Below are 25,060 nucleotides of genomic sequence, written 5' to 3'. Positions count from 1 at the left end.
AGTTCATCAGGAACACTACTGAAGTTAGACAAAATGGTAAAAACGGTCTCTTTCTTGGAATATTCTGTGGCGTGTACATTTTCCCTCTGCTTTCGTATGTATATGTGTGTGTTTGTGTGTGTTTGAGGAAAAGGAAAAAAAAAAACCCTAGCGGGAACTGAGAAGTGGGTTGAGGTTTGTGGGAAGCCTTGGTGCAGGCCTGTGTTTGTTTGGCTTGGGCCCTGCACAAGGGGCTGCCTCTCTCTCGGGCCCCGGACAACGTTGGGCTCACGTTTGCCAACATTTTGTCATCATGCTCAGGTGACATGTTAAATTGGGAAAGACTAGCTGGGGGTTGTGTGCGATATGGAGCCGTATCAACTCTGTGTGAGAGGCTGTTTGGAGTGTTGATTCGACTCAGCCCCCGTGCATTCGCCGGGGCCGCCAGTGTAGTAAATGACGTGATCAGTCTGTCCCTCTATTGCCTGAATGGCAGAGGAAATTCCACCTCCAGCCTGCCTTCATGTGGCACTGATAAAGCCTTTCCTGTACAGTAGAAAATCCTGTTTCCCTGTGTGCACCGACAGGGCAGTGGGAATGACCAGGAAAGAAGGGGAGGATGAGAGAAAATATAATGTTAGAAGGAGGGAAGGAGAAAAGAAGGTTGCCTTAAAAGCTATGAATTTGTTTATGGACATCTCTTTGAAGTTAGCCAACTGAGATTTAACACTCTTTTCAGCATGTGTTTGTATATAGAAAAGTGAGTGTGTGTGCATATGTGTTTATACTTCTTGCTCTATTATGTCATTAGCATGTGTGCGTAAGTGTATGTCTGCAAGGCTCTGTGGGCGTGTGTGTGTGTGTGTGACAGTGTGGGCGTGGACACATTTTTGGCAGATTAGCAGGAGAATCACTGTCATATCTTATTTTCATTTCTGACAGTGGTAATGATTAATGGTGGCTGTGGTGTGTTTGGACTTTTTACCTCTATATTTCTCACTTGACACGGAAGTCTCAATTGGTATCGTATAAACGAACTCCACTGGGCTCTGCCATATGTGTTTAGAAAATCACTCACAAGTGCTCTCCTCGCAACGTTCAAAATCAAACGCCACATTAACAGTGCTGCGTTTTGCTCTCATGCATTAATGAAACACTTTGATTACAGTGTTTTGACTTATTGCCAGCTGCTTTAGTGCATTCGCTCCTTTCTGTTCATCTATTATTATAGTGGCATCACTGATTGTCTGCTAGCTGGGAAAATAGGCAGTGGGGCTCTTTGACTTGCCAGGAGAATGTAAGCAGGCCAAGGACCCTCACAGTGCCTGTAGACTCTTACAGATGTCACTCTCACGTTTCCAGCACACTCATATGTTCTCTCTCTCTTTCTCTCTCTCTCTCTCTGTCTTTCTGCGTCTCTCCCTCGCCGCACACCCCCCCCACTCCTCTCCTCTCCCTCCTTCCTGCTCTCTCTGCTCCTGGTTTGCGGTTTGGACGGGGAATGTGGATGGATGCACGGATGGATGGATGGATCCCACGCTCGCTTTCTCTCTCTTCAAACCTCAGAACCCAGCTTCCTGGAGAGACCACGATGACGCCACCTCCACACACTCGGCCGGCACACCGGGGCCCTCCAGCGGGGGACACGCTTCACAGAGCGGTGACAACAGCAGCGAACAAGGTGAGCCAGCGCAGACATGGACTGCGCAACCAGACACACAAACGTATATACATATATGCACTCAAGCACTAACACATAAACACACGTGGAGACAGGCACAGATCCATGCAGGACATATTAATCTTCATGCATGAGAGGGGTTGCCAACACCTCACTTTAACCCTGTCTAATGTGAGATCTACAGTGAATAGATGGCACATCTCTACACACAAACACACCAGTCCTTCCTCTTCCACATTGGATTATCCCGTTTTTTGACTGGCGTCCATGTAAACACATAGTCACACCTAAAAATGTACACGCTTATCCACTGTTACACTCTCGTGCAAATATAAGCAGCAGCCACTGTAATGCAGCAGCCTAGTATAGGGCTTTCCAAAACATTGCTATTTAGAGAGCTGAACAAAAGCTGGTGATTAATAGTATATTTCTGCCAGTTCTTGCTTGCATTTAGACCATATTAACTTTGCTCTTGCACAACAGCCCCTAATTATGTCTCAGAGAGCCTTGTGTTATCTAGTACGCGACCTGCCAAGCTGCAATAATGCATTTCAAAACAAATGTATTTGAATTTGTTACAGATAGTGTGTGTAAGTCACAGCTATCTGCCTTGTATTTTTGTCATGGTCTGTTTGAATTTTGACATGTAAGTGTTCAAAAAGCAGACGCTTTTAGCGGAATTTAGAGCTGAGGCCAAAACATCAACACGTCGTGAGGTTCAAATTGTTTATTAAATGCAACTGCTGCCTGAACTAAGAGAACAGATGATGAGCTCTTGGCCTTTCCTGTCTTGTTTTGAATGCACCAAGATCTCCTTTCACTGGCGGCAGAGTGTGTGTATGTGTGTGTGGTTGTTTTTTGTGGGTCTTTCTGTATCTGTGCGTGCCCTCTGGCAGTGTCCAGGGTTTTGCATGAAATTTCATCACACCCTCTCCACACACACACACACACACAAACACACACACAAACACACTCAAATACCCTCGTACACGCTTACACCGGCTCTCTCACAGAGTGCAGCCGCTTTGCCGTTGCCCGATCCGAGGCTATCGTTTTGCCAATAAGCGATCAAATGAATCGATGGGATGCGCCGTCTGTGGTGGGGCCGTTTTAAATCATCTTCTCCTCTTTAGACAGAAAGCGGCAGTCGCAGCTTCTGAGGCATTATACTGACCACAGAGCGAGGGCCGCAGCAGACCTCTGCGGTTGGCTGTGTCAGGTTGGATCACAGGCTGATGTCAGGAAGACATTGATAGTTAGGCCTTGGCCGAGCAACAGGATGTGTCTGTTGAAGCAGAATGAAGGAATGCCTCATAAAAAATGGGAAACTTAATTGATCCTGGTAGGAAAACAGAAGTAGAGTGCAGTGACGGACACAGAACAGACTCCTCTGCAAGGCAAGGACACTGGGATTACTCTTACACTCTGTATACAAGACAATATAAACCTTTAAGAAAAAAGAAAAATATGATTGCAGTAAATGAGATGATGGATTTCCTGATATGATATGAAGTAATGACATTAGATAAAAACACTGACACTCTATTTCACTCCTCTTTGCAATTGTAAGCAGCATGGGAGATGAAGACTGCAGGAACAACAGAGAGAAAGAGGGAGGGGAGGCGAGGTGGGGGGAGAGGATGAGAGAAAGAAATGCACTGCCTATTGATTATCTTACACACATAAGTACAAGTGACCTGTAATCCACAGAGCACTTATCGACTCCTCTCCCCACCGTATCCAGTAACAGCCGATCAATATGGGCCAAAGACAGTTACGGTACAGCACCGCGCACCGGGCCAATACGGACTCAGGACTAGATCAGGGCCAGAACCTGACCTAACGCTGAAGAGTGCTAAACGCCAGACCAGCCCCCTCATAGTAACGGCAAAGCAAGCATGCATGGGATGGAATCAGAGATTAAAAAGAAGAGCTACTGAAGTACAGAGGTTCAAGAGTGGAGAAGGTGAAAGAGTAGGCAGAGCGAGAAAAAGGAGAAAGAAAGAGAGAGGGCAGCTGATTTAATGGTCTAATGAGGCCGTCCTCCAGCCAGTTGTTTTGTGTGAGGCATGCTCTGACCTTTCGCTCCGCTCGGGAGCCCTGCCGCCTCATTTTTCACATTCTTGCAATTACGTTAACGCTTGAAGCGCTCGCTGACTCCCCGACTCTGGCCCTTCCATTCTGACAGAGCCTTCCCTCCCCAACCTCTCCACCTTTTCCCTCCTCTCCTCCACTCCGCTCCACTCCACGCATGAACTCGCCTCCTATCTCAATACATTTCCACATAAAATTTGTAGTCCACACTCTCAAGTCCACAGAGAAAATGTGAAATGTGTGCTTCACTTCAGTAATGGGGTCTTTAACAGCTTGGCCCCTGTTAAAAGGGGTGACGATGTGGATCAGTTGAGGACGGCAGAATAGATGGGAGAGATTGAGAGCGAGGAAGAAAAGAGAGAGAAGAGTGCGTGAGACCAACTTCAGACTTCAGCTGCCAAGAAAAACATCAACTTTCTTCCCCCATTTTTCCATCTTGAAAGGTGTGTTGTGTGTGTGCCTGTGGCTTGAAAAACATTTACCTCGAAAATTGATCCAGGAGCATCTATGTGTTGAGTATGTGACTCCAGTCCATTTCTTCCAGAAATGGTGAAGCATTTCTGACAGTGGCCAAGTCAAACTGTCTTGAGGAGTAAAAAGTTTTAACTTGTTTCTTCCTTTCTCTTTGCCTTTGGCTGATGTTAGGGGGTGTACCATAGAATAAAGTTCAATAGCATGCACTTTATTTATATATAAATACTTGTATGTCCAGTGATGCATCACTCTCTGTGGACAGAATACACTTCCACAGTCTTCAGCTTGTATCTCAGCACCGAGCATTGTTCTGAACCGGTGCCAAAAAACAATTTAACAAGTGCGCAAATATGTATTGCCCCTCTTGTGGAATAATTTATTGTCAAGCAGTAAACCAAGGTGAAGCATGCTCATAGCTGTCAGTAAAGATTGCCAGTTAAGGTTCAGACACATATGAAAGAGGTTTCAGTACAATAGTCAGATCTGTAACCTCTCCCCTCCTGCCGTACTTCACAGACATTTTTTTTCTTTCCCTTTTTCTCAGAATTTCCCTAAAATATGAATTATCACCCTTAGGGCAAATTCTGCACTCTCACCTACTGACTCTTAGAGAGTGACTCCCTATGTTCTGGCTAGATAAACAAATATCAGCGGTTAAGGGGAGACAGTTCAGAAGGTAACACACAATAACTTCATTGGCTCTGCATTGCACATCATTTTGATTAACAGTCCTTTGGAGCTCCTCCAAGCTTATCTACAAACATCAAGAAACATCAGTTGCAGGGAGTTAAACTTGATAAATGTGCGTGCCTTCAGATAGCACTCGCTTCCAAGCAGGTGTCCATAATATGTTAAACACCCAAAAGTGCGATGGAGCAGCGCGGAGAAATCCTCCGCACGTTTGCCCACACCAAACACAGTAGAGTCTAATGCATGCAGTCATGAAAGGTAAATCCCCAACACTGATTCAGCATGGTAGGTAATGCTCTACCCCTCCGTACTGTGCATGCATATATGTGCGTGTCTGAGTGAGTGTGTGTGTAGGCTTCAGCTCCAGTCCACACTTGTAATTATTAGCTATGCATGAAGCCCAAATCCACATTGACATCTTGAGTGGGTGAGCAAAGGGGCTTTCTGTACAATTCCCTGATTCTACTGTAGATGGAAAGGGCTCAACAGAAGAGAGGAGAAAGCATTTTGTACATTTTCTCAGCAATTGAACAATCCCCACGCTCTGCGGATAGACGGACTCCCCAGAGAGAGCGAGAGAGGCAGAGATGGAGAGAAAGGGAGGAAGAGAGGGATAGCTTGAGTGTTCGGCTCCAAGGGAGCATGCTGAGCTTGATGGAGTTGTGGTACATTTGTGTGTGTGTTTGTGTGTATGCGTGAGGAGTGTGGGGAGCTCCCCTTGGCCCTGGCTGGGGGCCCCACTCAGCGAGGTCTTTGTGGTTGAGCTCACCAGAGTGGGGTCATTCCTGGTGGGGACACAACACTCTGCCCCCCCCCCCCCCCCCCCCCTCCCTCCCCAGCATGAACTCAGCCTGTTGAATCTGGCAGTTTCCACACCTTTGCTTTTGTTTTTTTAACAGCCACAATTAGGGCTCAGAAAGACCCAAACATAAACAACGAGAGGAAAAAAAAAAACATGAAACCACAACAGAAAACAACTCCACAATTTCTGTTAAACGCAAGATGGAAGTCTTGTTGCATTTTAGTAGCTTATACCCCGGCTCTGGAGTGATCAGCGAGGTGTGTCAGTGTATATAAAATACGGTGTGTTTGTGTGCGTGTGTGTTTGTGTGTTGTGTGTGAGCATGCATGTGCACGTGTTAGCTGGTTCCCTCTAAGTGCCTGTTAGAGTTTAATTTAGTGTAGTAATTAAAGCTGAACACTGGCCTATAAACAACAGATAAACAATAAAGCAGACCCAAGCCCTGCTGTTTCATGGCTCTCACTCCCAGCTGTTGGAGCACTGATAATTTTTACACAGTGCCCCCACCTCGCCGCAACACAATGCTGAAGCAACAAGGGTGTGTATGTGTTGTAAATGTGGGCATGGGGTATATTTTAGTGTGTGATGGCAGAGGGCGAAACAAAAAAGGCCAAAGAAACACATAAACACACAGGATATGTCCACTTCCCCTCTCAAAAGAAAACACTGAGAACCACAGTGAAGCAATCAGAAAGTGCAAAGAGGAGTGTGGTCCGCCTCGGACAAAACCAGCTCGGCAGCAACAGCGCTCGCATAAACATTAAACCAACTGTGGCCGTAGCGCGTAGTCAACCTGTACCTTGTAATATCTCACCATCAGTGACAACAAGTGGAAGCAAGCTGCACTTCCAATGGAAAACAAGCCGCGGATAGAAGTGTTTATTGAGGATAACAATGCCACAGTGTTTCTCAACAGGCTACCGTGTGCAATTTTTTTCGCCTTGTCACTACATGTCAGCTCCATGTTAGTCAGGTAGCCCGTTGTGAAAACAGCACAGTGTGTCTGTCTGATGGTTTGTTGGGAAGGGGTTGGGCTATTGTTGAAAGCTGAGAAGAGTTGCAGTGGAGGAGGAGAAAACACGGTACGGAGGGGATACTTTCATGATCCCATTAGCATAAGAGAGGCTAAATTATTCATGTGGAGTGCTTAATCTATAGGGAAAAGTATAGTTAATGCACATAGTTTTAAAATGGATTTCTCCTTGCCTCTGCTCTAACACCAGATTCTTGCTGGATTCAGCATTCGCAGGCATTTACGGGAATGGCTGTCACTCTACCCCCTGCATACACACACACACACACACACACACACACACACACACACACACACACACACACACACACACACACACACACACACACACATAGACCTGGTATGTGTGGACATATGTGCACCCTTGCTTAAGCGCTGCTGCACTTCAGGCTGTTTCGAGGGGCTCCGCTCTCAGGCTCATCCCCACTCTCCATAAGTCCCTTTCTCATCCTCCCATTCTCTTTCTCTCTCTTTCTTTTTCATTCCATTTATTCCTCCATCTCTCTTTCTCCCAGCACCCCCCCCCCCTCCCCCTTTCCTCTCGCGCTGTCTCCCTCACACTCCTCTCCTCACTCACCCCTCTCTGTCTCGCTCTCAGCACCGCAGACTACCTGGCCCTCATCCAAAATGTGATTAAAGAGAATGATCAGCTCCCTCAGCTCCCTCCTTCCTTCCTCCCTTCCGCTCTTCCGCTCTCTCTCTCTTCCTTTTTTCTGTCTCTGTCTTTCTTCTGACCCTGTGTTACGTTCTTACGAGTCTATAGATCATGAGAGAGAGAGAGAGAGAGAGAGAGAGAGAGAGAGAGAAAACACAAGAAAAAAGCAAAAGAAAAGGAACTGTAAAAGGATGAGGGCTCCCATTAGAGTCAACTCCTATTCCAGTAACAGTCCTATACCCACAACATCACCACCACTCTGCCCCTCCATCCACACTTTCCCGCTCTTCCTCTCATCGTCTCCTCTCCCCCTCCTCTCTTTCTCCCTCTACCCTCTACCCTCTGCCTCGGCTCTGACTGGGGCCCGGTCCCTCTGGTCCATAATCATGAACAGGCCCCTGGCGCGACCTGGCCCAACCCAGCCTGGCCCAGCTTGGCCAGGAACTGGGTCCTACACAGCAGGAAAGGCACATTAACTGGGTCAGCCTAATGTGCAAACTAATGTTTGGAGAACATAGGGAAAAAATTACCCAGATTATTCTGACAGCAGCTGAGGAGAATGTCTGTTTTGCGCCATTAAGGGAAAGCTTGAGGGAAATGTTTTTTCTTTCTTTCTTTCTTTCTTCCCTTTTTTTCCCTCCTTCTGTCTTTCTCTGAGAAGTAGATGAAGACCAGCTTATCTGGATGTGAGCTGAGCATAATTAAAAAGCAGAAAGGAAACTGTTGCAGGGAAGTAATCATGATTGAACTACAGTAAAAGGAGGGGAGTGACTTTCTCTCTCTTCTACCCAAAGGCATGGGCCAAAAACAAAGACAGAGTGCAGTGCTGTTGTATCAGTTCATTATACTGTGGCTTTACACACCCATGTTCTGCTGCTGATTACTCTAGTGTATGTAGTGATGATGAGGAGTGCACAGGGGTCTGATGTAATATGGCTAAAAGGGATTTGAGCATGTGCCCCAAAGGGCATTTCCACGTCCATTAATGCTGCCGCCGCTGTATTTTCACAAGGACGACAGCGGCTCGGTTCTTTAAAGAGAGAGTGTTTTCCCAGGAAATTTTCCGTCTAGTTTCAGCAAACTAGCCTGAAGGGGGTCAGCCTAGAAGTCACCCTTAAGAGGTGATAATCCAATTGCTCTAGTCCTCACCAGATTTGTTTTCCCCTTGTCTGGCGGTGTGTTTGTTCGTGTGTGTGTTTACAGAGAGTGTAAGCATGCGTGTGCGAATGTAATAGACATAGAATGGGGAGGCAGAGGCAGCAAGATGCCACCGGTTTCTTCTGTGCCCAACCCCGGGCCCCACTCCAGATCAGAGAGGGGTTATGGAGGCCAAGTCTGTCAAAGGCACACCTGCAGGGAAACTCCAAAAACCCTGACTGCCAGCTTACACAGCCCCGTTTAAGGTGTGCTTATTTGGAGTTTAACCCCGACTTCAAATGTCCTTTCCCTCTCTGGCCCTTTGTGTTTGACCAATGGGCCTTGTGCTCTTTTACTTTCTTTCCTTTCTTCTGCCTCCCTTGGCTCTTTAATCTCTTCCACCACCCCCACCCTCCCAATTCTCCTCCCCCTAATGTCCGAACCCCACATCACAGCGACGGTCCCTCCCAAAAGACAGCACGCGGTTGGGTAGAGTGGCTTAGCAAGGCCAGCCATGGCGTGTTCACTTGCTGTGTGGTTTTTCATTTGTGTAAACCAGGGCTTACACACTGAAGCATATTTGGAACTGAGCGGAGCAGCTATACCCTACAGGTAGTGCTTTAACCATGCTGCCACCGTCCAAGAGAGTGGGCGGATGATAAAGGAAGTGTGTTACAATCCGAGTTCTTCCTCTCTGCTGCTGATTTTCACGCGCACATCTTTCACGTTTATGCAAAGCTTTTGAGGGCATTATGCAAGATAAGCTCATTTTCTAGTCTGATTCCCACTCTAGTACATGCTTTAATGACTCTTAAAGCTAAGGGCTGCTTTTTTAGGCATAATAGCAGTCCCGCGGTCTCTCAGTTTCCACATAGCCAGAGTGCTTTTTCCACACCTGATCACTTTTGTTCACCCATTTTATGGCTATTGGGGAACAGGCGGGAGGTGAGCGATTTGACAGTGGTTAGTGCCACGAGCCCTAATGTTTATTGGGAAAGAGCATCTAATAATTTTTGATTACCCCAGAGGAGGTATTAGCCATGTTAGTCAGCAAGGATAATTTCTTATTTACATGCCCCAAGCAGTGAACACTCTGAAGGAACACTGGGGCTAAATGCGCAACAAAACGAATCAAACATGCCAAACGAGATGCTCCATCCTGGCTGGCTGCAGGGCTGAAGCTGAGAAAACCTTCATTATGCATTTACCATAATTCATTTAGAGGGTTATCAATTTGCAGAATACAGAGGAGATGTTTGGAGGGGGAAGCGAGAGCACCATATCAAACGAAGGAAGAGAAAAAGGAACAAGGGAAAGCGAGATGAAAAGGGGGTGAGATATTCAAGCATAGCTCAGTGCCTGGATTTTGAAAATGTTGTTCCAATTACACACTTTTCCATGTTCTGAGGCAGAACTTGCATGTTAAATGCTGCAATCTCTTCTCTTTTACCAGTGTTACCCTCCGCCCCCTAAAAAAGCAGAAGCTGATTTCCCTTTAATGAAAGCCGTTTGGCTCAGGAATTCTCCCCTCTACAATTTTTGTTGAGATTGAGGCTACACAGAGATGTTCTAGTTCAAATATTGTCTTTCTGTTCATTTAGGGTTGCTCTTTGTTTGGCTTCTGCCCTGCTTACTCAAGGGCTTCTTGTATCTGTCTCTCAGTGTGTATTTCAGGACAGTTAGCCTACTACATGTTTTCATTTTTCTCTCCTGGCAACACAAACTGAGCGAAGAAAAAGCCCTTTAAAAGCATCTTTCCCTCCGCCATCAGGCAGGGATGACTAAGGCCCCATTAGAACAATTGGAGGAAACTTAGGGAGACGGGGAGTGTTTAAAAGAATGAAAGCAGCCAGCGAGCAGTACTATCTTGTGATAACCAGTGCTTTCTTTCATTATGTAAACACAAAAACCTCCACCTTGGAAAAATTGCACTCACACTATAGCTTCTTTGAAAAACAAAACAATGAAAACAGAGAGGTAGAAAAAAAATGAGACAAAAAAGAAAAAAACATTTAACATTTTCCAAAGTGAGGGGGGAAAAGCTTCATTGTTTAGTACAAATGCTTACTCCCAGGGATGCAGTCCTTAGACAACTGAGTGTCTGCAGGAGACATCTGTGAAGCCTGACCTTGTGACCCCGGAAAGAATGCTCTTAAGGTGGGGGGAAAACTGCCTTTACCACTGCATCATGGCCTACAGGACAGCCCAGCAGCAGCAGCAGCACAACAAACACAACCTCTCACTGAAAAAACAACAACACAACACACAAACAGTCGATGGAAGAAAAAAAAATGAGAATGAGGTGGGAGAAAAAAAAAACATGGAGAGAATTGGAAGGATAGAAAAGAGTGATAAGGAAAAGCAAGAGAGACAGACAGAGAAAAGGAGAGAGAGAGAAGGAAGTAGGAGGCAGATAATAACTACAGAAAACACAGATGGACTTGGTGTGAATCGTGCCTCACAGGCCTGGCTGTCTCTTACTCCTTTGGCCCCCCCATGAGATCATTTTCATCCTTTATGAGTCAAAAGGAAGCCCGGTTGAAAATGAGAGGTTACACAAGCCAGAGCCCAAGCCCTTCGGAGTGAGAGAGGAGAAGATCCCTGCTGCAAGGGCCCTGCTGCTATTCAAAGCACCTGCCATTGTGTGGGCGCCCATCCAGGCCCATTGTTGTGCAGAAATTAGTCGTGCTCCCTTTGGCTCCCTTCGGCTTCCTTCGGCTCCAGAGGCATGCGGCAGACCCCCTTGTTGTTTTGGGTTCAGATACATGGTTGGATAGATGCGTGGCCCCGGCTACCATCACCACTGGCTGTGGCCCTTTGGCCTCTCTCCCACAGCACAGTATCATTTGGTTTTTGTTTCTCATCCACTCTCTGTTGTTCACTTCTCAAGAACACTTTCAGACCAGCATTCCTATAGTTTCCTCTCTTTCTTTTGTACTCCTACTCTCTTCTCTGCTTTGGTGTATATGCTTATTGTTCTTTGGAGCACCCTCATTATACCCATGGTTATATTTTAAGGGCCTTTCTCTTTGATTTTGGTCTCGCAGGGAGAGAGTGGTGGGCTGGTGGGAGCTGTAGGGCTGGCCCAGCTTTCAGGGCTCCCCAGCCAGCGTCTCGGAGAGTGGGCTTGGGGGTATTGTTGGGCTGGGCACTGCCGCAGAAGCACTGGTGCTACTGCTGGTGCAAGGGGGTGGATGTGAGGGGAAAATTGAAAAGTCAATAACGAAGGCCGCACAAAAAAAAAAGAAAAGAAGAAGAGAGGGAGAAACAAAAGGAGATGGAGGGCTTCAAAAAGCTGAGAGCTATAGAGCACTGCTAATTAATAGCATCAGAGGAAGAGCTTTTTTTCTTCCTTCTGGAACTTTAATGCTGCATATTAACTTGCAAGGCGAGGCGATTAAGAGCTCACATTGAGAGTCAGGTCCATCACGCTGCTAGACCAACCAACAGCAACTAACATGATGAGGGACGATTGAAAACATCTTTAGGAAAACAACAAAAAAAACAAAACAGACAACACTTAAAACTGTAATGCAACCACACATTTGTAAAATCATGGAATCGACAATCACCATGTTAGAAAGGTGTCGATTCGAGTCTTTTTTAGGCAGTAATTTGCATTATATTGTATCCATGTGTCATTGACATGGACAAAATATTAGGAACACCCTTGAAATCAATGCAGTTCAATACAACATCAGTATCATTTATACCCTCAATACGCCATGTTTGTAGCTAATCGAACTTTATAATCGTGGTGGTTATTGCAGGGCTGTATTTTTTTTATCACCAAATATAATTGTCAATAGGCATGTTTGTGCATTTGTTCCTCTGTATTTTGTCAAATTGCACCCTCATTCCAAAATAGATTGCTGTGTGCTCTTACTCCCCCTTTCCCATGCAGCTAATCAAAAGGTACGGTCCAGGGTGTGATGAAATACGAGTTTTGGTGGGTCAGGAAGGCAGAGTGGCAGTAATTTGAGCCAAGGCTTTGCAATTTGTATTTTTCACAGCAGTAATAGGCTCCTCTCTCACTGTTCTTGCCATAGCAATTTCCACTGCCAACAGCTGTCAAGCCCCTAAAATCAAAATTAGTGCCATGGAATTGGGCCTTAATGAAATGACCTGCTGGATTTACCTTAAGGAGCAGGGCGGACAGTCAATACTAGCCTCGTCAAAGCCCCCTCCCTGCATGCTGCAGTCCCATTAACGAAAGGAAATAGTCTCGAGTAAATGTATTAAGCACTACTTCCACCTTCTAATTATATTTTTCCCTTCTTCCTTCATAATTCATTCACTCTTTCATTAGTTTTTAATATTGAAAAAGGCTTTTAACTGGCTCTTCTGTCTTCATGGCGTCACCAATTATTTGTCACTATGCATTACAGGGATGTCAGAGGACTTCATGTTGTGTGCTGGGCATAAATGTGGTGATTTAGTGTCCCATCACAGCGAGGAGTGTGGAAACGTATGCCAGGAGTATTTTCATAGTAGAAATGCAACATTATTTCCATGATATCATACAGAATAATGTAGCATTACACCATGGAACCCAGCACTGTGGGCTCTCCCCCGCCTCTCCTTCCTATAGAAAGAGGTGAATGTGTGCCAAGGCCCAGTGGAGGACACTGGGCCCTGGTTATTGACTTGTAAAGGAGCCGGTAGGTGAGGGGTCTTGACAAGACATGAGCGGCTGACTCTCTTGTAAAGCTGTATCTGATTTCTCTGCTAGTTGGCTCCCCGGAGAGACCTGCTCTACCCTCTGTTGATCAGACTTTTCACTCACAGCTGTATGGAAAAAAAAATGCAGCGATAAAAAGAATGAAAGAGTAGTTTTGTGAAAGGAGATGCTCCCGTTCTGTATGCTATGATTCCCTGTTAGGGTGAGAATGAGAGCGGGGGAGGAGGGAGAAGGAAGCGGAGGGATCAGCAGCTAGGTGAAAGAGCCGTATCCATGAGCACATTCATCATCTCAGTATGCCAAATTAATGTTTTGGTAACTTGTGAAACATGGACTCTTCAATAAGGGCATCTGCATTTGTGTAGGTGTGGTGGTATAAAAATAACAGGGACGTGTATCAGCAGGAGGGCAGACAAAGCAAGTATCAACCGAGCAAGATCCACACTCCTCACAGATCTGACTAATTTATGAGGGTAAACTGCGCTGACAGAGGGAGAGAGAGATGCAGGTGGAGGGAGGAAGTTTTCATTGACTCTCCAGAGCAGGCCAAGGCAAAGCCCTGGAGGGATCTCTCTCAGTTTGAACTTTATCAGGGGCTACGCTTAATCAATACACTATCGGAAAAAGAATTAATTACTAAAGCAGAATAAAACAGCTGCATTTTAAACCAAGGATTCATCAATTCTGTAATCTCTTGGTTACAGCTCAGGTGTCAGGAGGCTCATTTCAACTCTATGTAATGAGGAACTGTGGGAGTTTACCCCAGCCCTCTTCTGTCCTCCTCCTCTGCCGTTTCTGATCCCCCCCCCCACCCCCACCCTCCCTCCCAACCAACACCCAGCTCCTATACTACACCTCCTCATCAAGACATTTTCCCTCCCTCCCTTCTCTCCTTTCCATCTCCTACCTTCTCAGGTTGTCATCTACCTACAACATTCTCTCCTTTTTCCTCATGCCCTCTTTCGTTGCCCCTCACTCCGTCTTTAACAGGCCAACTGTACTCCACCCCTCTGACTGCCCCTCTCCTCTGCCCCCCCCCCCCCCCCCCATGCTGCTACATTCCCTTCCCACCAAATTCCTGTCTTTGCGGGGATGGGACGAAGGGGTATTAAACTTGAAATCTCTGGTGCGAAAGCTGACTGGAACGGGACATTCCCGCTGCTGCAGCCATCAGGCCGGACATTCCTCCGCTCAGTCTGGGACACCGCTGGTGTTGCAAAAGAGGGGAGGGGCAAAAGTGAAGGGGGAGGTCGTGTTAGGCGTTAAAAAAACAAAAAACCCAACACAAAAGTAGAAACAAATATTTTTTAGCCTATAAAACCAATGGAGCATTGCAATCAAAGGGGAAGATTGTTTTGAAGGAAATCAATGGCGTATGGTGAACATATTTAGATACTGGGGGACAGTTGAGCCACAAAGGAAGTATCCCTTGTGTCAAAATAACCTTGGCCGCACTGTTGCCTCGGCCCCTGCCATCCACCCTTCGCAGCCCTTGACCCTAGCCCAAAGCCTGTAAACGGACTGTCCTTGACTCCCCATAATGGGGGATTTCAAGGCAGGTTGAGAAGGGGTTATGGGTGATGAATTGGGTTTTTAGTGAGCTCATTAGGAAGCCAAACAGAGTTTAGACTGGCGGAGCGGGGCAACAGTGCAGTAATCAGTTCTGCTCGCTTTGTTCCCTGCCTCCAGGACATTTGTGTGAAAAAAGAGAGCAAGGAGGGAAAAGAAAAAAAAAAAACTTCATGGCATTTGTCTGATGAGAGGGCTGCTGAGCAGAGGCTACAATCTGATGGTTGACTTGTTGATTTATAAACCTTTTAATCCATTTACTCTACCAAACCCCCCCACACCCACCTCCTCCTAAGCTCCATGTAGAAACCACCGTTTCTGTTAAACTCGACTTTGATGCCACTGTCCATCAGGTGCGGCAAAGATGTCTGTAATAAATCCAAGGCTTCCTCCACTGTTAGTATAAAAACAGTGAGTTTGTTTGTTTGGTTTTAAATTGTAATTGAGGGTAGAGAATCACTGCTGATGCTGTTATAATACATCGCCTCAAACAGTGTAAGCTGTTCTGAATCACGAAACCGCACTCTGTTATACCTGGCAACTCGCATGCAGCTGCTCTTTCTGGTGGTTTAGGTAGAAGACTTTGATATACAATAGCTCCTAACAGGGATTATGAAGCTATTTCTTCACTAGCAGATGGATCTATATGATGTGTCTGTGCACTCTCCAACTCTCTGCTTTCTTTCGCTCTGTTTCGTCTCTTTGTTTCTGGTTTTTCGCTACATTATCATTTCATAGAGCAACAAAGAAAAATTTCAGGAAGCAAAATAGTGTGGAAGCAGCTTGTTTTACTAATGATCCTGCTTGTTTTAATTCAGCATAGCCCCACATGCTTTTGGGAACTACCTATTCTTTAATATTTAATGCAGCATCAAACCTTAGGATTTAGGTGTGCTTCTCTGTGGGCACCCAGCCCTGTGCTCTATTGTAACAATGATAAATTATAGAGAGAGTACTATCAGTATCTAGTTTTAACCACCATGAAAAGCTTCATGTTATCTTGTTTTGGTAAGTGAGGAAAGAAGGACAGTGTCTGAGTGGACAGGAGAAAGGTTTGGGCTGTTAACTTTGGCTTGGTTTGTAAATTTGTTTATTAAGAAACAAGAGATGAAGTGAGATTACCTGTGAGACCAATTAGCCCCATTCGATTTGGAGAGGCAAAAGCAGCGGCAGTTTTCCTCGGCAGTGCGGGGCGGAGTTATCAGGGAGGCAGAGAGTGTGAAATGTCTGGTGGAGACCCAAAGCCCTTCATTAGCCACCGATCTCTGTCTGCTGAGTGAGGGGCAGTCATGGGCATCACAACTCCCTTTTTAGTTCCCCCAAAAAAGAGCGGGGTGTGGGGGTGGAGGGTAGCTCCCCCATCCCCTGCAATTTAGCCCTTTGCCATTCATGCAAATTGGGTCCTGACATCTGCAAGAGCCTGCCTCCTTTCTTTTATACATCTTTATTCCATCTCTTTTCTTTGGATCTTTTTACCTCCTCAAATAAAGCCCCCTTTAGACAGCCGAGTCCTGTCTCAGCTGACATACGTCCTTTTATGCATACATCTATGTAAAAGTAACACTTTTCTGTGTCCATGTGCGTGGCAATGTGCAAAACTACAGGAAAGTATTAGAAAAACCAAGATCCCTGGAGGCATAAACAATCACTGCGTTATCATCAAAGTCCCAGTTTATGATACAATAAGATATAATTGCTGTCACAGACTGCAGGTAAATTGCACCAGTAATTAGCTCAGTCCAAAGCCTTTGATAATGTGCATAGTTTGTTCAGCCGGTGCTAAATTTTTAGGTTCTTGGCAGATGATAATCTCGTGAAAAGACCAACAGAGTTCTAGGCAGTGACTCTGGAGAAAAGGCAGTAACCAGGCAGCCTGGCCCCCCTCCCTCCCTCTGCTTTCTGGATGAACTACTCTTCTTTGGCTCCAGGGGAGAGGCTGAAAGGGGAGGGTGGCTTTGCTCCAGCCCATATTTTAGGTTAAAAGGTAAAATAGCCTAACTGGCTGTTAAAAACAAGTTTTACCTCCAACCCCTACACCCTCACCCCTCCCCTCTCTTTGTCTCTGCCCCCCTCCACTTCAACCTCGCCCTCTACGGTAGGGATGTGCACAGTGGGGTCAGCACTGTGCCTGTGAGAGGAGAGAGGCCTTGTATCAGTGGAGAGGCGATAGTTATCTCCAGCATTCCAGGGATGACAGAGAGATATCTGCCTGATGGCAGGGTTAGGGGGCTTAGAGAAGGGGCGGAGAAGGGAGAGAGGAGAAGAGGTATAGGAGTTGTTGAGCAACGACTCCCCCCCTCACCTCCCTCCTTCCTTCCCTCCCTGCCTTTCTTACTGCCTGACTGCCTCGCTTCCCCACACGTAGAAAAAAAACCCATCTAATTAGAAGCTCTTATTCCACTTCATTTAAGGGAACACTTAATGATGTGTTTTTGGGGGGAGACAACTACACATTACTTCTCATGCAAAAGGAACCACTCAGTCGTAGCACCCAGGATGCAGATACAGCTGTGTTTGAGATGGAGGTTTGTCCTTGTTTCTCTGAGGGTGTCATGGCTTTTGGATGCAGAAGGGGGAAAAGTGGTTGTCTTTTCTCCTTCACCTTTAAACGGTGTCCCGGTGGTAAGAGGGGGGCGGTAAAGGGGAAGGCGGGTAGTGACATCTGAGTTTGGCAGGGAGACTTGCTGAAGGAGAGAGTTTGTTGTAATTGCTCTGACAGGTTTTAGGGCTGTTAATGACTCCGGCCTGAGCGCTACCAATTTGTCAGCATGCTTGCTGTTTACTAAGCTGTTGTTTTATGGTCGAGTGCAAGGGGCTGCTGCTTGTTTAAGCACAGATCAGGAAATAATCAGCGTAAAACACTGGCTGCAGTGGTGCACACTAAAACAGTTCCGTTTAGGGCCCTCATCTACTGTATGGATCTGAATGAGCGCAGTAAACCATATGGTGTGCGGCCACACAAAGACACACAAACACACTGATGGCTTACTTACTGTTAGAAACTGGATGCTAGAGTGTGTGTTTTATCATTAAAGGGATTATGTTCTGCTCGTTAACACTCATCTGTGTTGTATGTTATGTGAGTACGAGGCATATTGCTAGCATGTGGTTGTAGCCAGAAGACCTGTAATCCCCAGTCAGCACGGAGCAACAGAGAGGGCCGGCCATTCCACTAGTGTGAATAGAGCCTCGATGGGTTTGTGTATGTGTGTATGTGAGAGAGATTGTGTGTGCGTCAAGAGCATGTGCTCCCAGAGCCAGCAAAGACCCCTTCGTAAATCCAGAGTAAATAAAAGGGGTAACCAGACGGACAAAAGAGGAGCCCCCACTGCTTCTCTCATTCGCTGCCATTTGGGGGACTGAATGTGCTAAACGCCGCTTATGTTGGCTGAAAAGTTGAGGAGAAAAAGAGGGAAAAGGGAGGCTCTAAATCCCCCTCTTCTTTTCTCTTCATTCTCTGCGGCCAAGCCTGCGGGGCTAGAGGTGGTGTAATAGGAGGGTGTTTGGAGGGAGGGTTGGAGGGCCCGGTCACTATGGTGTGCTAAAGGTAAAGGAGGCCAGAGGAGCTCCAGCCGTAGCAAACTTCTTCTCCCCAGCTTCTGTTCTCCGTCGAGTTGTCGCTCATGAGTTTTTCCTCTCTCCTCCTTGTTTAGGGTTAGAGCTTGGGTGAACAATCTGACTAGTTTGGGTTGACAGGGGGGGTGTGGGGGGTCTGTTGTAATTAGTCACTTTAACCACAGCTTCCATAAGCCACTGCCTCTACACTCCTGCTTCATTACCCTGAAACAAACGCCGGGGCCTCCCAGTGCAAAATCACTGCACAGCCTTTAGAATAATACACACACACAACATCTAAGGCCTGGTCTTGAGGCTCTTCAGTAGGTGTATTAATAGTATAGGGACCAATAAGTCTGGAGTGTTATTTGATAACTAACCAAGACTGGGTTTGAATGTGTATTCCAGCTATTGACAAGTCATTATTCATTCATGCATGGGGGTATATCGGAATGATAGAGCAGCGGAGGGAGCGCATTCTTGGTGTACTGATAGAGCTGCAGTGTGTGTTACTCACGGTTATATCCATAATGCTTCCAGGGCTGACTAGACCTTAGTGGCTCCCTCAGGGGCAGGGTGCCTCCTAGACATGAAGCATGATCTCCCGAGTCATTAGGACTCCCCCTGAAGTCCCCCCTCACTCTCAGCAGAGACTGTATAGGACACTTTGTGCTAAACCCATTTTTTTTGTGTGTGGAACAAAACCTGAAGCGACCCTGAATGTGCCAACATTAGATAAGCAGAGTTGCAGTGTGTTTACAGTCTTTTCCCAACCCGTTAATGAGCTCAGCCCTGAGACCAATTTACTCACAGGGAGATATATCTGAATGCATTTTTAATAACCACCCACTGGTGATGAGAGAGGGAGAATGTATGTGAGCGTAATGTGCTCTTGGACTTGTGCTTGTTTGTTTGCAAGCGCGCTCATTCGCTCCCTCACCCTCATTGCGTCCGGTCATTGTCTTCCATCTTGCCTGATTACACCTTCTCATTTTCTGCGCATATGAAAATGTGCACAAACTTTCATTGCGAGCACTTTAAGTCAAGATATTGATGGAGTGAGTAAGGGGGGGAGGAGGAGGAAGAGAGAGGAAGAAAGTGAGGGAAGACAGAAAGAGAGTGGGGAGAGTGGGGAGAGAGGGCGGCTGTCTTTTTTCTGTCTCCAAGGGCGCTGCTTTTCCAAAAGTGCCTGGGGCTACACTCCAGCACCTCGGCTCCCTTAGGCCTTTCGGCTGCCTCCTAATAGCCAACCCCCATCTGTGTCACATGGCCAGATGATGGGACGCTTCCCCCTGCTCTGCCCTGCACTTTTTTTTTTCTTTCCCCATTTTTTTTCAGAGTGCACATCCACACAGGTTAGAATGGCAGAGTTGCCAGGGAACAGTCAGAAGCCATTAGCGTTTGGGACAATTTGCCCTGCAGCGTTCCTTCTCTCGCTCATAAGAAAGGAGTGGGGGTGGATGCAAAGCACCAGCTCTCCTTTAGATGTAATGAGCTTGTGCAAGTTGGGTCTTCTTTATTCTTTTTCTACTCCTTCCTTTCTCCCTCCTTCTTCTTTTTTGTTCCTCTTCTTTCTTCCTTTGTTTCTGCCTTTCTTTTCACCTTCTGTCCACACTTGATTTTCATTCATCGTCTGTTTGGATAACACATAACTGCATGTATATAGTAAAAAAAAAAAAACTATTTATACTGTATACTTGGGTGCTGCATGTCCGATCAGTGCACACATGACAGTATCCATGTATATGTGAGAGAAAGACAGAGGGAGAGAGGAGCTGAAAGCCTTGGAGTCTGGTTTCACCCTCGCGGGCTAGGGCAGGAGGCAGCGAGCATGCTGGGTAATGAAGTGACAGGTCAGTCTGTAAATACGCACGGGTCGCTCTGGCCCTGGCCAGGGGGGAGGCTATCGCATTGCAGTGAAAATGGAAACGTCAATAAAATTAATCTGCCAGCCTTTTGGCCACTGTGTGGTTCCATTGGATGAGCCTGACTGCTCACAGCAGGAGAGGGATTTGGAGAGTAGCTCGAAAATCAACACAAAACCTAGCGGCACACAAACAAACAACCAAACTGTGTATCAACATTATTCAGTCAAGCTCAAAAGCAGCGAAACAAGGGGAGGGTGGTTAAGATTCACAGCTCACTAGTCGTGTTGTTCCTGAAGTTTGGAAGCAAACTGGGGGAGTTCGACTTGACTTCCGTCTGGGTCGCATTTCTCAGGAAGCCCCTCACAGTCAGGGTAGGCCACGGCCAGACCAAAGTTTATTGTTTTAGGCTTTCCTGAACAAGGATTCGTACTTAGCCTGGGATTTACGGCATTTGCCACTAATGAATGCCCATTCTACAATTACAACACCCCTAGTTTGTGTCCCCGTTCCCATATGTCCTTCAGAAGGGCTGTTGCTTCTTTTGCTTCACGCAGGGAGCGCAAAGTCGGCACTTCTCTGTTTTCCTCTTTCGTGTGGCTCCGCACTAATGATGTGGAAGGAAAACACTGTGCACAGACAGAAAAGAAAGACAGAGGGAGAGGAAAAAAGAGAGGGACAAACAAGGGGGAGGAAAAAGAAAAAGAAAGTGGGTAAAGTAGTTGGAAGCGAGGGCCCCTGCTGTCCTTGTATTCTTCATTTATTTTGCATTTGATTACGCCACCAGTCGGATCCTTTTTCTTTCCCCCTTTTTAATGTTATTAGTTCAAATATTTATGCAAGATTAAGGCTTGTATAGGTGGTTGTGATTGATGCCTCCCCAAAAACAGGAGGACATGCGAGTCTGAATTTTGAGAACGTCAGGGTCCTTCTCTGCCTTAGTGGAGGAGTTTTTCAGATACATAATTTAGATGCCCTCAAGGAAGGCTTTCAAGGCATTTGTGCCCGGGGGCAAGAAAAAATAACTATGACTGTTAAAAGTAAATCATTTTTGCTAATGCACAATTAATGCCAGGGAAAAAGAAAAAGGCAAGGGACAAAGATGGAAACTTCAATTTAAAGGAGGAATCGTGCCGGGGTATATGCATGTTTTCCTCTTGAAATCAAACACTGACGGACATTAATGCAGACGAAGCCGCCGCTGGCCTGTCATGCTAATCTTGTGGCGGAATGGGGAGGGGTTGCTGCAAGGGAAGGGAGTCGGCGAGGAGGACTGAGAGAGTCAGGGTTTGGGTTGGGGAGGGAGGGAGGGAGGATGGGGAGGGGGCGGTTGGGGATGAGGGGGGGGGGGGGACGGGGACGCAGACGAGTCCATTATGTGCATTGAAGTGCAACAATGAACCACCCCAAATCACATCCCTACTTTAATACTCATGCGTCTCAACTGTATGCCGTGAATTATCGGCTCCTTTGAGTTTTGTTTGTATGCGAGTGTGCGTCTGTGCACGCAATGTGAATTCATGACTGTGTACTACTGTACATGTCTGCAAGACTCCTTCCTGTCCCCTTCGGCTCTCTTCAAAAGATGAAAAAAAAAAGAGCTCTACATTATGTCAAGCATGCAAATTTAATTGAATTAATGACATGAGTCCAGGCCTCTACTGTACTTGAAGCCTCCTTGTCCTTCTTTTTTTTCTTTTTCCTTTCTCCTCCTCCTACTGTAGAAGTGGAATGAGGAACTTAGTGTTTCAGTGTCCAACCATAACATTAGAGTCATTAACCCCTATTCCCCTCTCCTGTGCTCTGGGGTATAGAACAACTCTACTAGGCCTCTGAGTAAACCCCTCACGCTCTGTACAGGCCTTCGTCTAAGGCCATTTAAATCCCCCTACCTCCATATCTCCACCACATAACACTGGCTTTGCTGCGGCAATTCTCTTGGCCTCAGTGCAGTACTTTTCAATTTCTTCATCGGTATCTGTGGTATTTGTCCATTTATCCATCTTTCATAAGCCCTAAACTCAGCTTTGACTGTCTGTACTTGTGTTTCAGCTTTGAGATTTTTTTAGATCTGGATTTTTTTTCTCCCCTTTTCTTTTGTTTTGTATTCTGAGTCAGTGATGTGGTCTGGGATGTTATTTAACCCTGGGTTTGGTTTCCGTCCAGGAGATGGCTTAGACAACAGCGTTGCATCGCCTGGCACAGGGGATGACGATGATCCAGACAAGGATAAGAAGAGGCAGAAAAAGCGTGGCATATTCCCCAAGGTGGCCACTAACATCATGAGGGCGTGGCTGTTCCAGCATCTCACGGTAAGCACAGCCGTTACTTTAGTCGGAGACACGCGTGTATAGAAATAACCCAGGCAGAAACAAACACAGAGACACAAACAAAACATGCACAGACACACACACACACACAGCTGTCACATAGTCGTTAGTGAGGGAGTGAGTGACGGCAGCGTTGTGATGCTCACCTGTCAGCCACCTGTCAGAGGGACACAGTGACCAGGTCAATCTAATCAGTTTGGACTGTTTACTCTGCTCAGCACAGTAAGAGGGAGCCAGGCCTAACAATCTATGACATTTACTCCAATGTGAGATGTGCTGTTTGCTTGGCACGAAGAGTTTCTGGGGCAGATTAAGACAGATTAAGAGTAGTAGTCACTGGAGAATGACTGTGTGTGTAGAGGTGTGTGAAGGCTTTAGATTGAGCACACTGATTTCTTAAACTTCTATACCTGATCACATGGTTTTAACTCTTAAGTAGGCGGGCCTGTCTTTGTTGAGATGGTGAGTGCTCGTGTATTTCTCCTCCAAGAGGAAAATTGTATTATCAGTCAGACCAGTGATGCTGCATGGCTCTGATCAAATACTCATTCATTCAGTCAAACATACCTGTTAAAATAATGAAATGCTCTGTGCTCAGCTGTTTTCCGTGTCTGTCTGTTTGTGTCAAGTATTAGGGGATGGACTGCATGTCCCTCCACCTTCCCCTAATGTCAGGACATTATCAGAACATCAGGCTGTATTGATTTTGCAATGCAGGTCAGATTTCAGGAGGAGGTGGCCATGCCAGGACACATAAGCTGCTCTCTGAGCACGTGGCTCCCTGTCCCAGAGATGGAGGGACAATGGGGGTGGGGGTGGAGGTGGAGGGGGGGTTGGGTTGGGAGTAAAAGAAGAGAGACAGACAGAGAGAAAGTAGAGGTGACTTAGTTCAGTCTTATGGATCATCCGTGCATTTAAGAGGGTCAGGTGCACCCTGTGGCCCTGCACCCCACACCCAACCGACAGTGCCCACTCCCTGCCCAAAGCCCCCTGTACCCTGATTATCTAACCAAAAGCCCAAGTAATGAGTGGCCAGCAAATACGGCCTAATTGAAAGGGCTGTAAATCCATTACATATTGGTCAGGGATAATCAGGAGTGCTTTAATCACTTTTATCTATTCAGGAGCAGTGAAGCTGCAACAGCAAAGCCCCGAGCCTCGCAGGCCTTAGCGGCTCCACCACGCCAGTCTGCATGCTTATTATTCTCATCATTATCAAAATGACTTCACAGCTGTTCACAGCTCCATCGCTCCCTGACTGGAGACCTCTCACCGAAACATACACACACACCAAGCTTCATTCAGAGGCTGAGGGCGGGAGGCAGGCAAAACTTTTTTTTATTATTATTATTTTAATTATTTGAGAGTTTTTTTTCTGCTTTAGGGGTTTTTTTTCTCCCTGGAGCTTTGAGTAAAATACTTTGTGTATGAAGGGGACAAACAAAAAAGGCAGAATGTTTTATATAAGTGGAATTTACTGTATGTTCATATTCGCACGCACATAAACACACCTTATTTGAGTTTAGACTATAAAATTTCCACATGATTTGGCATCTTTCCTAGCGAAAGCCACACACACACAACTTCAGCCCCCCCCCCCCCCCCCCCCCTCTGCAAAAAGCTGTAGAGAGAAAGGGCAGAATGACGTGTGCAGAGGGTTTGGAAGAGTCGCCAACAATTTTCTTTAGAATTGTTTTAAAATTGAATTGAAAGAGTGGAAGAGAAAGGAGGAGGGGAAGCCCACTGATGGGCACAGGCACATTTTTCAGGGAGCTGGTTAATTCAGAGAGAGGGGAGCTTTCAAGGCCCTCTTTTTTCTTCGACCCGCTCCTTTATCACATCCCCTGCTTGTAGATGTTCTCTCCAATCTTTATTTGTTTCTTTTGTGTATAGCCCAGGCCAGTCTTGTACAAATAATAATCCCTCCCTTTTAACCTGCCTTCATTTCTCTACTGAGGAAGAGGACTAATTGAATTATCCCCCTTCTCTTCTCACCATCCAATTCTCCCACCCATAAACTCTCTCACTCAGTCTCCCTCTCTCTCTCTCTCTCACACACACACACACACACACACACACACACACATACACACACACACACACACGCCCATTAGCCATTCTCCTTTCTTTTAATTTGTTAAGCAAATGTATTTGCCATTGCTGGATGCGTTTGTGCAAGGGTGAATTCTTGGGGACTTTGGCCCCTGAATGGCCTATAGCGGCATTCTGCCATTCACGCATTCATTAACTGAGAGGTGAGGAGTGAAAGGAGCGGCCTTGTATTTTCTCAAACTGCGGGGCCAGCATGGAGCTCCTCTTCCATGAACCGCAGGGGTCTCTCTACATATGTTCTCAACATCCAGCCTTTGTCACATCCTCTGAAAAGCTCAAAAGGATAGGACCCCCCTTCAGACACAGAAAAACAACACAGGCCAATAGTAACAACTGTTGGCTTTTGGATTCAGTATAACAAAATTGCCCTCACCCTCTCCTCTCCCACCCTCCCTCGCCTTAC

General features: G+C 46.3%; 1 protein-coding gene across 3 annotated transcripts in view; it reads left to right on the top strand.

The window, feature by feature from the left end:
* Positions 1–25,060, top strand: part of meis2a (Meis homeobox 2a) — a 79,326-nt gene that overhangs the window by 10,878 nt on the left and 43,388 nt on the right. For 2 of the 3 annotated variants that reach the window (XM_083997826.1, XM_083997824.1), the window contains exons 7-8: positions 1,546–1,660; positions 22,382–22,527. In XM_083997826.1, the coding sequence (XP_083853952.1) occupies positions 1,546–1,660; positions 22,382–22,527 (261 nt within the window). The remainder of the gene's footprint in view (positions 1–1,545; positions 1,661–22,381; positions 22,528–25,060) is intronic. The other variant, XM_083997825.1, reaches the window with a different exon arrangement.

Source organism: Trachurus trachurus, assembly GCF_905171665.1.
Source record: "Trachurus trachurus genome assembly, chromosome: 22".
In the NCBI taxonomy this organism is placed as follows: domain Eukaryota; kingdom Metazoa; phylum Chordata; class Actinopteri; order Carangiformes; family Carangidae; genus Trachurus; species Trachurus trachurus.
The sequence above is the reverse complement of the archived record's forward strand: the minus strand, read 5'-3'. Positions and strand labels throughout refer to the sequence as shown.